This window comes from Sorex araneus, chromosome 10 (genome assembly GCF_027595985.1).
Source record: "Sorex araneus isolate mSorAra2 chromosome 10, mSorAra2.pri, whole genome shotgun sequence".
In the NCBI taxonomy this organism is placed as follows: Eukaryota; Metazoa; Chordata; class Mammalia; order Eulipotyphla; family Soricidae; genus Sorex; species Sorex araneus.
The window spans coordinates 4031248-4046895 of NC_073311.1; the positions used below are offsets into that span (position 1 = coordinate 4031248).

General features: G+C 36.5%; 1 protein-coding gene across 4 annotated transcripts in view; it reads right to left on the reverse strand.

Moving 5' to 3' along the window:
• Window positions 1-1714: 1714 nt before the first annotated feature.
• The window catches only part of RORA (RAR related orphan receptor A), a 745063-nt gene continuing 731129 nt past the window's right edge, over window positions 1715-15648 (reverse strand). For all 4 annotated transcript variants that reach the window (XM_055118527.1, XM_055118528.1, XM_055118529.1 and 1 more), the window contains 4 exons: window positions 15402-15509; window positions 14505-14615; window positions 13292-13404; window positions 1715-10963 (listed from right to left, as the gene is read on the reverse strand). In XM_055118527.1, coding sequence (XP_054974502.1) covers window positions 10799-10963; window positions 13292-13404; window positions 14505-14615; window positions 15402-15509 — 497 coding nt within the window. In that variant the 3' untranslated portion in view covers window positions 1715-10798. The remainder of the gene's footprint in view (window positions 10964-13291; window positions 13405-14504; window positions 14616-15401; window positions 15510-15648) is intronic.

Here is a 15648-nt window from a genome sequence, read left to right on the forward strand (position 1 = left end):
ATGATTCTCTAGCAAAGAAATTTCAATCTAGGAACTGATTCAAAAATATTTGGGAGAAATATTTTTGCCCAGAGCAGTTTGTTTAAACCAGGTTATCAGCAATAAATGGTACCTTAAACAGGGAGGAAATTATCATTAATCCCAAAAATCAGCACAATATTCTGGCTGTACCAGAACAGAAACTCTGAAGTATTTGAATTTTTCTATTCAGAATACTTTTTTAAACTCTACTTCTGTTGTGCTATGTAAACTATGTCCCTGGGGCGTTTTCTTAAAAAAAGACGAAGAAATGACAATTTATCTGAATGTCAGTCTTCTCTCTGAAATCCTTTCCTATGTACTTGCAGAGAGAGGCTGATGATAACAGAACACTGCCAAGTATGACAGTGAAACAAACACTTTTTTAGCTTGAGAATCAGGTCTGTTTAAATTTTGCTTAATGGATAAAAACAGACTGGTAAAGGGGGAAAGTGAGACTTAAAAAAAGATTACTGTCAGAATTGATTTGGGTGATGTTAATATTGAATTAATTTTTGTTTTCTAAGAACAGAGCAAGAGATAGATGAGACAGCATCTCTCCCCAACAACCCCCCATCCCCAATTACTACTCCCCAATTAAAGGAAGTAATCCTGGAATTTAAAATTTTTTTATTTTTTGAGAAGCCTATCAAGTGGATAAAATACACGTTGATTGCTGAATATGCGTACTTCTCACTGCAGTCAACACTTGCAGGAGCAAAGGAACAAAAGTCCAGAATCAAAGTACATACACAAAACGCAGTTTGTTTTCTCTTTCCAACATCCAAGAAAAATGATATTAGAACCAAAAAGGTTTTTTCCAGCTCACAACTGGTGCAAAGACAGAGAGGGGGTCATCGACCTCCAAACAAATGAGGAATCTGGGGTTGCCCTGAGCATAGCAGTGAAACGCAGAAGAGAGGCTTTTGGAAGTTCATCAATAGGATTGGGCCAGAGCTATAGTAGAACAGGGAGGGCTCTTGTCTTGCATGGAGCTGACCCACGTTCAACACCTGGCACCACACGAAGAGCCAGGAGTAAGCCCTGAGAAACACTTGTGCACCTCCCAACAAACAAATAAAAAATGCTCATTATTTGAAAAGTGATTTGTATCATTACTAACAAAGTATGGTATGTGTTCACAATTTCCCCTGCCTACACTCAGAGCAGATATTACTAGAAAGTATAGTTTTCTCTTTTTGAAGTTAAACAGCAACCTCAGAATCCTGAATCTACATTTCTGGCATTCATTTTCAATCGGCAGGCTTTATCTCAACATTCTTTGTCTTCTCTGATCAAAGGATAGCTGAAGGTGGGGTGATGAAAAGACAGTACTACAAGAAAGGAACTGGCCTTGCAAGTGGCTGACCCACGTTTATTCCCAACACCCAAGCCTCACAAGAAATGATCCCTGTGTGCAGAGCCAGGAGTAAAATCTGAGCACTTTCAGGTGTGGCCCCCAAAACAAAATCAAAGAAACAATCAAAATGAGTTTATCATTTATTATAGTGTTTAATATAATGTTTAATCTCTATGCCTACTTTATATACCCATATTCCTGGGGTCACATGAAAATTTCTTGGGCAGAAATAGATCACACTTGGAATGGATCACAAGTGGAAAGCACTTAAGAAACCGTAAGTCAGAAAACAGTGCAGTTAATAACCAAGGAAAAGGAAGAAAAACAAGGCGAATGTTCCATTAGAAGCTGAAATTTTATTATAGGATAACAGTACATAAAGCACATCTAAAATTGATGTGTTCAATGCACTTTTAATAAAGGTAATGTAATATTAAAGGTACAGTTTCTAAGTACAATATAACAACATTCATATTAGAATGAAAATTGGAGTATTTAAAAGACAACATTAAATCTCTCTTTTTTACAGTTTGTATTTACAAAATGAATCAAAATATCTTTTTATATTCAGGACAAGATAAAATAACAAACAGCTGGAAATAAGCAGACTACTGTCAGAGTGAATTGAAAAGAAAACCCAATGTAAGTGAAAAGTTGGATGATCGTCTAATAAAGATCATTAGCAAAGTTTTAGTACAATACTATTTTTAAGATTACCATAAATGGCTTGCATTTTTAGTGTGGCAGAAAAGGAGTTTTACATACTGTACACAAAACATACAGTATATATTTATAGGTACAGTATTACTGTTTCCAAACTTGCATGTACATTTACAGAAGGCGCAGTTTGTTACTCACAGAGTTTTGTGAAATTTGTGTGCTTAATTCTCAAGAGCGACACACAATTAGAATCAGCATTTCATGTGGTCTTTTTAGATGTGGCTTTAATAGTTGATTGTAGAAGAAAGTGTTAACCATAAGGCTTGGCATACTTTATAAATTTACCAAAACAACCCAGGGAAAATTTTTATTGGGACAGACTTGTCATTCAATAATGATCAAATGGTGACATGTATTGGCCATTGTGCAGAGCAAAGAGACACAAACCCTCAAGAAGCTTAGGTACTCATTTTTTTTTTCTTAAGGAAAAAAAAAGATTCCAATCTCTAAGCAAAGGATTAAGGAATGATGTGATTTGTATTAAAAGATATTTCTCTTGAAACTGTACCCCATTTACTTTAAAAGGTTAACTATTAGCATTAGCTCTCATTAACCACATGATTACATTTATAATTAAGGTGACAGAAACTCTTCCATAAAAATGGAAAATGTCTAGAATTGTGGGTAAATATGCAGTGCATGAAAGCCAAGAATCGTGGCTTGAGAATTTATCGCTTTCAATTACAAAAAGTGCAGTAAACAGAAACATTTGCTCTATATTTATAAATTGCTCAAAAATCTTTGCTAAAGATCTTATAAATTCAGTAATATTACAGAACAATTCTAATCAATATTTAATAAGGTTAACTACATCCTTAGTTAGATATTTGATGTACCTTTAGCAATGTCAATAGGTCTTGGGAGGATGGGTGAAAAGGTTTAACTACACTCATTATTAAAATACTTTTAAAACGAAGGCCCTTCACTCAGTTCACAGAACTGGTTGATGTCAGATTAAAACAGGACAACTTTTATTGAGATTGCTTTATGACCCAACAGTCTCCTTAATTCTCCTGGTTCAGGTAGGAGGGGGAAAACTTACTATGTCATCAAGCCATCAGGGATATTTTATACAATTGCCTATTTCTATAATAGGAGCTAAGTATACAACACTGTCAAGTGCCAATATATTATTTCTTTGTTTAAAAAGGTATTGCCCCATTAAATTCAGATCTTTTTTAGGATCTTGAATTTTGGAAAATTATTTTTTCAACTTGGGAAATATGAGATGAAGGCCTAAAGGAAAATATATGTAAAAGTGAATACATTTGCACATACTCAGATTTATAAAACAAATTTACCTTATAGATGTCAAATATCTATAACTAAGGAAGTAATTTTATCCTAATTAAATATGCTCTAGAATAATTTATATAATGAGAGTATGTTTTTAAAGAGAAAAGCATGTCCCAAAACCAGCACTCTGATACAGCTGCCAGTTGGGCACAGGTAGATATATATATATATATATATATATGTGTGTGTGTGTATATATATATATACAAATATATATTTATACTCAGTGAAATTAACAAGACCCAAAGGTGGTATTGTCTAGGAATAAAAGGGATTTTCTTTTGTTCACAAAAGTAACTTATCTAGCACCACACATCAGAAAAACACAAAAATAGCACACTCTAGTTCTAAACAGCTATGTCTAAAATAGATTATATAGTAAAACCAGTATTATACAGCATATTGTGAATTTGATAAACAGATAAATATTTGCACTGAGTAGGCTGTTTATAATATAACATCTTCTTATCTATACAGAATGAAAGCCAAAAAGTTAACTGTATAGAGGTGTGCAGAACGACATTAAATATTATGACTCAAAAGCAGGGACAAAGGTAAATTTGAAAGAAGAGTAAGAGAGAAAATGTTTACAGGCCATTACAAGTTCTTAAGTTAATAGTAAATAAGGAATCAATTGCTCAAGTTGAAGAAAGCAGTAAACAAGAGATTGCATTTACATGCAGATGTCTAAAATTTGTATCTTTTTTAAGTCTATGCACAAAAGTCATTTGTTTTATTGCTTGACATTCAGTTATGGCTAGATTATTTAACCTATTTTTTTGTACTTTGGAAACAAGAATATTGTTAAAGGTGCCATAAAAATGGACAACATTGAAAACGGTTTGCAAATAAACCACCTAACACTGCAGTTCTTTATACATATTAAAAGCCTTGTCTGGGGTTTGTCATATGTTAAATATATTTAAACTGGGAAAATATGTTGTAGCTTGAAGCCTCCCATTGGCTCAAACATCCAATACAAAAACACATCTCCATAAAAGGAGCAGGCAGACAACACAGATACATTTAAAGAAGCAGCCAGCTAATGTCCTAATGTTTAAAAATACACCACTGTTTTAGAGGAGATTTCAGACCACCATGGATAAAAAGCGAATTTTTGGATTCAGGAAGATGTGTACAGTACATACAGATTTTTGTGTGTGTGTGAAATAATTTTCACTCTATTGCTCAAGAAGAATCTATATTTACACATGTAATTTGCTTAATGATAACCAAGTTCTCAGAAATAGTATTTATCCACACAAAGTAATGATGAGTGAGAATGAACACTGGAGAGAACTGAGTTGCTCCATAGCAACAGAATGGCATGTGTGGCACTGTCACACTGATAGCGAGCTACCTTGCATTAGCTCTCAGAAGGAAAAATGTGTGAAGGTGCTAATGTGGCAAATACACTAAATGTAAACAGAAAAGATGGAATCTAGGCATCTAGTTAAAATGTTCATATTCACTTTCTTAACACAAGACTCCATGTTATATAGCATTGCTGGGAAAGCACTGCTATTTGGATCGGATATTCTGCCATTCATTTATAAAGAAATCAATGACAGAACGTATTTATTGCTCTATGTTCTGAGGATGTGGTGACACAAGGAGATAGATTCCTACAATGTTTGGTATGAAGTCAAGCTTCCGGATTACTTTAAAAACACTTCTGAGAGTCTGACAAAACTGACCTCCCACCAAGAAACATATCCAGAAACAAAATCAATTGCTTTATAAAGACAATGATGAGAAGCCTTCTCATCTCTTTAAAACAAATAAAAATAAGCTGATCTCTCTAATAAACCTGGAGGAATCTTATATAAGGGATTGGGAATAGAATAAAGATGTATCATAGACTATTAGTAGTACATAAAGATTTATTGTTGCAATTGCTTTTCTAGACAGAATCTGGTCTACAGTATAATTTTTTAAAATAGGGTTCTATTGTGTCATGTCTTTGTAAGAAATGAGTGATAATAGTATGTATTATATAAAGATTAGTAATCGATATATATGCATTTATATGTGAATATATTAAAAACCAAGGTAACGATTTATTTTTCATCTAATAGAAATGGAAAGTTTTCCAAATCATGCTTCTTTATGGAATAAGAAAATATGTAAAAGCTTCTTCTGATAATGTATTCCACATGTGGGAAGCATCAAAGTCAGCAATTACAGTGAGATTCACTGACTTTATAGAAAGTAATATATGGAAATAGAAGAGCAAAACTTTATTTCAAAAGTGTAAAATGAACCCTAAAATCCAGCTCACATTGCTGTTACACAGGCAGTTGAATCTGTAGACATTAGCTTTCCTAGGACCTATGTGAACTACAAAGGTGGAAGCAGCATTATTTTACATCAGGGATTTTTTTGTCTGTGTTCTGGTTTACTTTTGTAGAACATGTGAAATTAACAGTTCTTTGCTGGTATTAAAAGAAACAACAACAACCAAAAACATTCAAAAAGTTTTTACCTCTCTCACTGCGCTGGTAGGCAAGGCTCTCATCTTTACTGGATTTTTAAACTTTTGCCCATCATATGTGGAATGTGACAGAGGTTTTGAATGAGAACAGCACAGATTGATGATGGCTGTTTAGTCATTAGAGACATGGTAAGTGGCGAGTGCAGAATTTCTCGGGGTTGCCCTATTGCTAGGAAACTTTTGAACAGACTGATATAAGTTGGCATTGCCATAGAAGTGATTCAGGGTTTTTAACCATATGAGACTGGAAAACAATATGTTTCAGATTCAACAAAATGAGATGTTAGTTAGGAGTATCTTAGTATCTTAGACACACATGTGCAGCTCTACAGTTCACTTGTGCCTTGGCGGGATAGTTTTATTATCATTAACACTAAAAAACACAATTTGTCCCAGTAGTACTGGCCACCCTGTTTGAAGAGTTTTAGGAGATCCCTGAGCACATCATTTCTGACTCTTAACCCCAACTCCAAAATGATAGGGTTTCTATTGTTGATATCAAGATGGATTGTCATTCACAGTAAGTCAATCATAAGGTGCTTATTTACCCTTTTTGTTCACCAATCAGCACAAAGAACTGTCAGAAAATAGCTTTATTATTATTATTATCATTATTTTTAAATAATAGTGCTGGAAGGACACATGATTTCAACAATCAATGTTGGAAACAGTGGCTTTAGGACTATTATCTGGCTGCCCCTCAACAAGAACAAGTGATTCAATCAACGTGATTCAATCGACATTCCTTAGCCAAAAAAACAAAAGGAAAAAAAAAACAAAACAACTATACAAATATGTATTTTTTCCCTGAGGGATCAAGGTACACCCGCAAGTGCTCTATGTACATATTGCACTAGAGAGGAATGCAGAACATGTGCAAAAAAGCAACGATGAGAGAAGCTTACATCCTACTGAAACCTTTTCATTTAAGATTCTACTAGGTTGTTTTGCATTTTGGAATGTCGGAACACAAATATCTATTCCTTACTCTAAAACTAAAAACATATATTTCTACTATGGCACATTCAATGAAATAAAAAGTCTCCTAAAGACAGATAGACAAATTCCATCAAGAAAATAATACAAAGTTTGTTTGTTTGTATTTTTTTTTTTAGAAAATTACATTACTTTCTTTCTTTGTTTCACATTACAAAATCTTTTTTTTTCTTTACACAAATCACATTTTATTGCAGGAATATTTCAAGTGCCATCAAATATTTATAGAAGGGTTAAAAAAATAGAAGTCTCTCTAAAGTGGTCCAGACAAGGCTTTGTATAGAATAAATCTTTTTTCTCCCATCTTCTAGTTTTGATTTACTTATTTTGAATACATTTTTCTTTTCCATTGACACTTAGTAGCCTAGAAGCGGTCTGAAACACACATCTTGTACATATGAATACCACACACACACATACATACACACACACACACACACACACACATACACACACACACACCGCTCGCTCCGTCCTTACTTGACCCTCAGCCCACCCCCTATGCTCACAGAAATCTGGGTATCCCCACTATAAAGAACAACCAAACTTAGAAGCAGTGTCTTAAAAGTCAAGTTTTCCTTAAGTTAGGAAGGGTGAATTAGGATGCTGAAGACTTTTAAAAAATATCCATAGCTTTAACTCAAATTGGATGCTGAATACTTAAAAAACAAAAACAAACAAAACAAACCCAAAATCATAGCTTTAACACAATTTGCAAACTGTCCAAAAAAGCACTTTCATCTGCACTTTTGTTTTCATTGTGACCAAGGCCAGTTTCTTCATGAAACAATGCAACCATTTGGACACCATTGTGACTAAAAGCATTCTTTTTATACAAAAGCCTTATTTACCCTATGTAAAAATATTGTATAAAAGGCGTTATAGCGGCCAGGATAGTAATGATGTGATACCAATCATTAAAAGCCTACTGGACATTTAAGATTAGGAAAGGTTAATTATAAAAACTATTAAGAATGATTGTTCTGGCCTCACCGGTATCCATGTCATCACAAAGTTCTAGAATAAAGAGGAAAATAAAAATGCCATTTTTCCCCTACCTCCTTTTCTGGACCCCATGTTGTTTGCAATTGAATTTATTTTTAACTTCAGACTTCAACCCTCACCCAAATAATCGCTGTTCCCTCAAATCACTGAGCACACATCTACTATTCTATTCTTTCACACCTGTGAGCTTTGCCCTTAGAAGTCCGCACCCTGCTCCTCTTCCATAAAGACCTGGCAGCAGCATCATGTCAATGCATCTTGGTTTACTCTGAGAGCAATGCCACCACAACATTATTATTGCTGGCAGTAGAGCGTTTTTTTTTTTTCTGAATTTTTGCTCTTTTTTTTTTGTTTGTTTGTTTGCATTGGGTTACATGCAAATTCTTTTCTTGGGAAAAAATAATTTATTTTAAGTTCTGCATTGTGTTCTCTCTCACCCTTAAGAGAAGTTCAAGGAGCTCTTCTCTCACAAATGGACACTGGAATTAGGTTTAGTTGCTCTTTAATGCACTAGCACCTGAGGCTGGTCATATTCAGAAAGCTTTGGTTAAAAAGAAGTTAATAGACTTTAATAAAAGCATCCCAAATTTAGAGAATCTAAATGACTCCCTCCCCGGCCCCCCAAGAAAATCTCCCATAAAACCCAAGGAAAAAAAACACACCATTTTCCTCTTACAAAGAAACAATAGTGGGGAAAGAGCACAAATAAATAACTGAAATAAGCTTGGTGCTTCTTACTGAATATAAATACTACTGATCTTTGAAGGACCTCTGCTTATTTAAATTAAAATCTGATTCAACCCTTCTTGCCCACATATAAATACTATATGCTGATATTTGCCTCTTTACATAAGCACATTAAAGTTTTCTGTCCTTGTAAGAAATTTAAGTAAATATTACTCTCATCTATTGATGGTTAAACCCTTATATATTTTTTGAAAAAAGAAAAAGCTTTAGATGTTATTTAGGCTTCATACACACTTCTATATAACTAATTTCATCCCTTCTTCCACGTTCGGTAGGCAGTACGTTGGAAGGCCAGTGGGGTTAGAAGTAAGACTCTGGGGAGCTGCATGGGGATCAGACATGGGGGCACATTCCATGCAAGATTCATGGGGGACCCTGTGGTAAAGGAATCTCACCGTTCGTGGGGAAGCTTGGGCACCCCCACCTTTACCTCCTAAGAGTTTCCTGTTTGTGTATAAACAGAGTCTCTTTGATGTCAGAGCAGCCGTTGGGATGAACACCCCCCATCCCTGCACAAAGGCTGCCTCCATTAAAACACCAACCTGTTTCTCCTTCTCTCTCCTCACTGGGAATTCTTTAGAAAATAAAATCAAAACAACTTAACAAGACAATTTAACAAGTGAAATAACAAACAAACAAAAAACCTCCATATTTCTCACCTGCATACAAAGGCCTAACAATCTTCTAAATACTTAAAATAAATTATAGTCCACAGTTTTCTAGTGAAGATAAATACAATAGTCAATTTCGCAGCTAGCATCAACTTCACTTCAGAGGCTTAACACAGTCAATATTTAAATAAGATAAACTGGTTCAGCACTGGGGGCTTCCCTCCGCCCCCCACCCCCAGCCCAAGACCCAGTCCATGAAGTTCGGAGAGTGAACTTCTAGGAGTCAAGTCTCTACAGGCAGCTAGTCTAGAACTAGTTTCCCTCTGAGATGAACTCTCAGAGTTCCCAGATTATGCCAAGAACACAAACATCCATGCAAGTAAATGCTTTCAGTCCTCACATAGGTTTGCCCTCTCCCCTCCCCTCATACAATCTTTGAGTCCTTTATAGAATGAAAGTCAGATTTCCCACAAATATTCTGGTTACTGATTTGCTTCCAAAGCATAAGAATTCTAGGTGGAGCTAGGGCCCTGCAAGGTCAGAGGGTGTGGAGGAGCCCTCCCGCGGCCCTCACCAGGCAGCATTTTCAAAAGCTTTTCAAAAATCGGGTGCACGATGAAGCATAAACACATCTATCCTTTAAATGACCACAAAGCAAATTTAGGGAGAGTTCTAGTTTTCATTTTCATTCCAAATTCATGGGCTTAAAAAACAAAATCCAACACTGGGATTTCTAGATATGACCAGCCAGACTTTTAAAAGTGATTTTGTAAACAGCAGCATAAATACCTCCCAATGTACCTTCCAAGCCTTCTCAGTTAAACTTGTGTTTCTGGTGCACATACAACATGACAGTGAGCACGCTAGCATTTAATTTAAAGAAAAAGGTGCAAAACGAAAGTGCCTTATCAATTCAACAGGAAAAGCTACACCAGTAACTACATTTTTATATTAATTAAAACAATATATAAACAATATCTCTTTTAGCTATATATAGTCTTCATGCCCATTTACCCTGTAATATATTATAATGCTATTGTTGCTAGTGCTATGGACCCTTTCATGCCATCCTGATGACTGGCAATAATCGGTGAAAAGAACGAAAACTTCCTTCATGAACCAAAGAGCAAGTTGTGCAAAGTGACGCCGCAGCCTCCGCTCTGCACACCAGCCACCAGTTATCGCTGGGTTCTGTGATGACCGACAGATTGGTGACTCTGTGGAAAGTCTGTGGGCAGTGAGCTACAAGAAAGGAAATCCTCCAAGTTTAGTACCCTCCTTCTGTTGTAAACAGAGGCCAACGGTCAAGAAGCTGAGACAAAAAGGGTCCATATCTGTAGGCAGAATGGAAATCATATGCATGAGAAAAACAAGTTCAACTTTTATTGGTTTTCATTGTTTCCCCTCCTTTGCCTGACCCCATCACCAAAAGATGTGCAGTGTGCTGACGCTCCAGGTCTGTGCAGGGCCATAGAAAGTGTCTCGGTTAATTTTTGTCGTTGATTCTCACGTGTGTACTTCAGACATTCGAGAAGTGCTTAGGTGATACGTTTACCCATCGATTTGCATTGCTGGCTCAAATTCTGAAGTGAACAATTCCTTGTATAATGGAGGAAAATGGAGTCGCACAATGTCTGGGTATATTGCTTTAAATGCCATGAGCTTTTCTGTATGTCGTCCACATAAGGCTCTTAATGTAGACACCTTGCATATTAACTGTGGGTAGAAGAAAGGACAGGAGTCAGAAAGGACAGACATGAGAATCGAAAGGCAGGGTATCAGGATTGATCTTGACAAGATCTGAAGAATGGCAAAATGCCCACACATCCAATGGCAGAGGACTGCTAAAAGAATGACAGTCATATCATGCAATCCTATGATTCCAAAGACACAGTTACATAGCTCCCAAAGATTTTCACAAGCAGAAGTGGCAGAGTCGAGATGATACTCATGTTTCTCATCTCCCTCTCCCCTGCTCTCTAGGAAGCACTAGGAAGAGTCCTCTCTGGTGGGAGAGGAGGTGGAGGGGCTCCCCACAGCCAGAGGAAACTTCTCTGTTCTGGATCAGAACTGTCCTACTCAACTCCAGGGCAAAACTTCCTTTCAACAAAGAGCTTTGGATACAAAAATCAATTATGGGGTCTAAGCAAAAGATCTTGTGTAGCAAAACTAGACAGAATCAGAAGGCTTGGACAGGGGTCCCAGCACAGACCAGTTGAGGAAGAGTTTGAGAATTTCAATAACAAACTTGATAAACCAGGAAACACTGTATCACTGTATCACTGTTCATCAATTCATCAAGCGGGCACCAATAACGTCTCCATTTGTCCCAGCCCTGAGATTTTAGCAGCCTCTCCTTACTCGTTTTTTCCAACAATTGGAGGCTCTTTTCAAGTGTCAGGGGAATGGGACCTGTTATTGTTACTGTATTTGGCATACTTGGTTTTTGAAACCAGGAAACATTACTTGTAAAAGTCTTTTTGAAAGTCTTGGGACCAGAGTAATTGTACAGTGGGTACAACTGCCTTACACACATGGATCCAGGTCTGATCCCTGGCATCCCATATGGTCCCTCTAGCAACACAGGAAATTATTGGTGAGTTCAGAGCTAGGAGTAAGTAATACCTGAGCACCAAACACACAAAAGTCTTTTTAGAAGTTTTATGTACTCTATAAGTGCATAGACCTTGTTATTTAACCCTAAGCATAGACATTCCTCAATATATGGGTTCCTTCCCAATAAATCCATCACAAAGGGAAATACCATCATGTATATGAAGGTGCACATGTACATTAAGCTATCTGCCATCACACACATGCTCAGAACACTTATGCCCACACAATGGCTAGGCAAAACCCATCTGACATAAAGCCTGCTTGATAACCAAGTATTGAACAGCCCTTGCAATTGGTGAATATGATAAAGAGAGTAAGAAATAGGCAGGGCAGGTCGCTGACTCCTGGTGGACCTCAGTAAGCCCAAACTCATGACACCATGCTGGGCTGTAAGTCACTTGTTCAGGAAAAGAACGCAATTCAAGTTCCACTGAGCCCATACTGCTTCCATGTCATCATAATTCAAGAAAGGGTAAGTTGAACCGTCTTAAATCAGGGACCACTTGTGATCCTCTCTAAGAGATGACCTTTCCAGATCACAGATCTTGTGCTCCCTAAAATAAAAGGCTCTTCTTAATAATAAAAGTATCCATGTCTTGCTTTTGAGTAAGTTGGAGAGAGGAGAGTACCTGAGATTTCTTCATCCTTCTATCTCCCATTCTTACCTCAAGCTCTCTCAACCAGTGCAGAGTAAAAACTGAAGCAGCAATTAACCTGCAACTTCTGTTCTCTGACCTAACCCAGCTACCAGGAGAAAGGAAACAAGCAGAAGAGAAAACCACACATATTCAAATCATTCTCTCAAACATACGTACATAACGCATGAAACACATATATTTAAAAAACCCAAGAAAGAATAGAGTCGAATTTCCTGAGTCCAAATACAAGTATTAGCATTAGCACTAAAGTATATTAGCATACTTTAAATTGACATCAAATTATAATTTTATTGCAAAAGATAATCATTATCAAAAATGATTTTTTTGCTTTGAATACAGGGTAGTAATGGGAAATTGATGAAGAAAATATAATAGTAATTTACTGTTGATTACTAATGAATTTCATAAAAATAGAACTCCAGTTAGAATATATAGTTATCTTGGTTACTTATTTGCATCCTTCATACTCCCTACTCCTATATTCAAAGATTCTTTTTCTAATTTACATCAGGGCAGAACATTATCTCTGCTTTAAATCCAAGTCTGGTGAAATAAGAGGACTTCCAGAATTCATAAAGACATTTAAAAAATCTATTGCCCTGTTATAGACAGAATTGAAGCAAAATTTTGGCCGAAAAGAATTTTTTGAAAGGGAGTCATTTCTTGCTGGTAGCTCTAATTTATATTGTGGTGGCTGGTCAGATACCTTATAAGGGCAGCTAGCAACCAGTTATAAAACTGGGGCAGCAGCCGGACTGTCTGTTCTTACCTTCGTTAGTATTCCATCTTCTCGGTGATTCTTCTGTAGGACGTGTTGAAGAGCTAGTTGAATTTTCTGTTGCAGTTTTTCTATCTTAACCTTTTCTTGCAGCCATGAGCGATCTAAATATGAGAGTTTTCCTTTAATATGGTTTCAGAACATCCCAAGTGACTTTGAGACACAGCTTATTATACAACTTATGCTTTTTAGAGGTTAACAGGGGCTTCATTCCTCTTTTGAAAATCTGCTCCTATCAGTAGAAAACTTTTGGTGGCCGTAAAACAGAAAGCTAGACATTTCCACTTAAATGGATAGTTTATGATTGGGAGAGTCCTCACCATCACTTTCTGAAAATACAGTCAGTTAAATCCAGGGTCATCCATCTGGGCCCCTTTAACCCTTTCTGGTGAGAAGTTGTTATGAATACTCATAGCAATATTGCTGCCTTTTATGGGAAACATGAATAGGCCTTATGGTTCAGGGCAACAAAAAAGAATCAGAATTCCACATAAGCTAAAGGTTAGTCATTCAGGATAAAGACTTTATTGTGTATAAATATAAACAGAAGGTGGTAAATTTTCAAACTTCTAAGAGTACAGTGCTAAAAACATGGACTGAATTCAAATTAACTCGAAGATGGGGTCCAAACAGATTTTACTAAAAAAAAAGGAGAATGTCTTTAAAACCCATGAGTTTAAGAAGCCAGGGAGATAGTCCAGTGGGCAGGGCACCTGCCTTGCACATGGTTGGCCAGGGTTTAATCCCTGACACCCTAGTCCTCCAAGTCCCGCAAGCAGTGATCCCTGAGTGCAGAGCCAGACCCAGGAATAAGCTTTGAGCATCACCATCAGGTGTGCCGCTAAAGCTCAACCAGACCAATCAAGCAACCAACCAAACAAAAAAAGCTTTGAGGTTGAATAGGGCAACCCTCCTCTGCTCCTGCGGTTATCAGGAAGCTAACTGTTAACTCACTCGGTTCTCAAGCTGCCTTTTCAGAAGAGCAGGAGGATTTACAAGAAGGAGTATTATGGGTTTGTGTGTGTGTGTGTGTGTGTGTGTGTGTGTGTGTGTGAAGTGGTAGAGGGAAGTTATTTGTTGAGAAAAGCACATTTAATAAGGGTTGCTATTTCTCTTGGCAGCTTCTCATATATTCTGTAGTGACAAAAAGTTTATAAAAACTCTTTACTGGACAATAAAAAGCCATTTTCTTTGGTTATCTTACCTGCTGACATCAGTACAAATGCAGAAAATAATGCAATTTCATCTTCAGTCAGATGCATAGAACATAAACTCTTGCCAAATTCAAATACAAAGCTAATGAAGTCTTCACAACCTGCCATGACCCAAATAAAGACAATACAAGATTATGGTTATCATCATAGGCGAAACTATGGAAGAGGCAAGTTGCTGAAGTTCTGAGGCGATAATAAGAACATTGCTACAGCTTTGCAGCTTCAGATGTGTGTTATATATTCATGTGACATGACAAAAAGCTACAACCTTCCTTCCATCATTTAGTCATTTAAAAAACTCACTTACCAATGTATCTCAGATACTGTCTTATTCTTCTTAAAGATTTTTATCACTTTATTTAAATTTAGGACTCCAAAATAAGTTATTTTTAAAGTATATGCCCCAGTTTCACCAAACTATACTTTATTTCCTTGAGATCTGCATTTCATTCTGTTTCAATTATTATTTGAGGGAAGGTAAACTTGTAGTTCATGGCTTGGTTTTCTGGATCAAATCATTTCTTGTGCTTTATATGAGTAATATATATCCCCTGAAAATCTGGTTCCTAAAATCTGGAAGGAAACTGGGAGGATTCATACATATATATAAACTATCATATATATCTCATATATATATACATATATAATACCTAGTTCAACTATCAACAGGAAAAAGGCATACTGGATCTATACTTATAAAAGCAACAAAAAAGCACTTGAGTTATATGAATGTTATACTGATTTATTATCAAGTAAAGCAGCTACAAGAGCTCATAATTCTTATTTCTCTATAAGCAGTTCTCACTTTGTTCATCACTAGCTTGCATCCAACTCCCATCTTGTCCTAGACCCCTGACAGAAAGACAAATATCCAGCAGGTTCCTTACCTAAGGATTTGAAGACTTCAGGACTAGCGTATTTCCCATCAAAGTACACGGTGTTATTCTGAGAGTCAAAGGCACGGCACATTCTGATAAATACCACCTCCAGAGAACCTGAACAATGACACAAGACTTGGGTAATTGTATCTTGGTGAGTTTTCTTCGGCTTGTTTGGTGCTCAGGGTTTACTCCTGACTTTGTGCTCAAGAATCACTCCTGACAATGCTCTGGGGAGACCCCGAAGCGTCAGGTC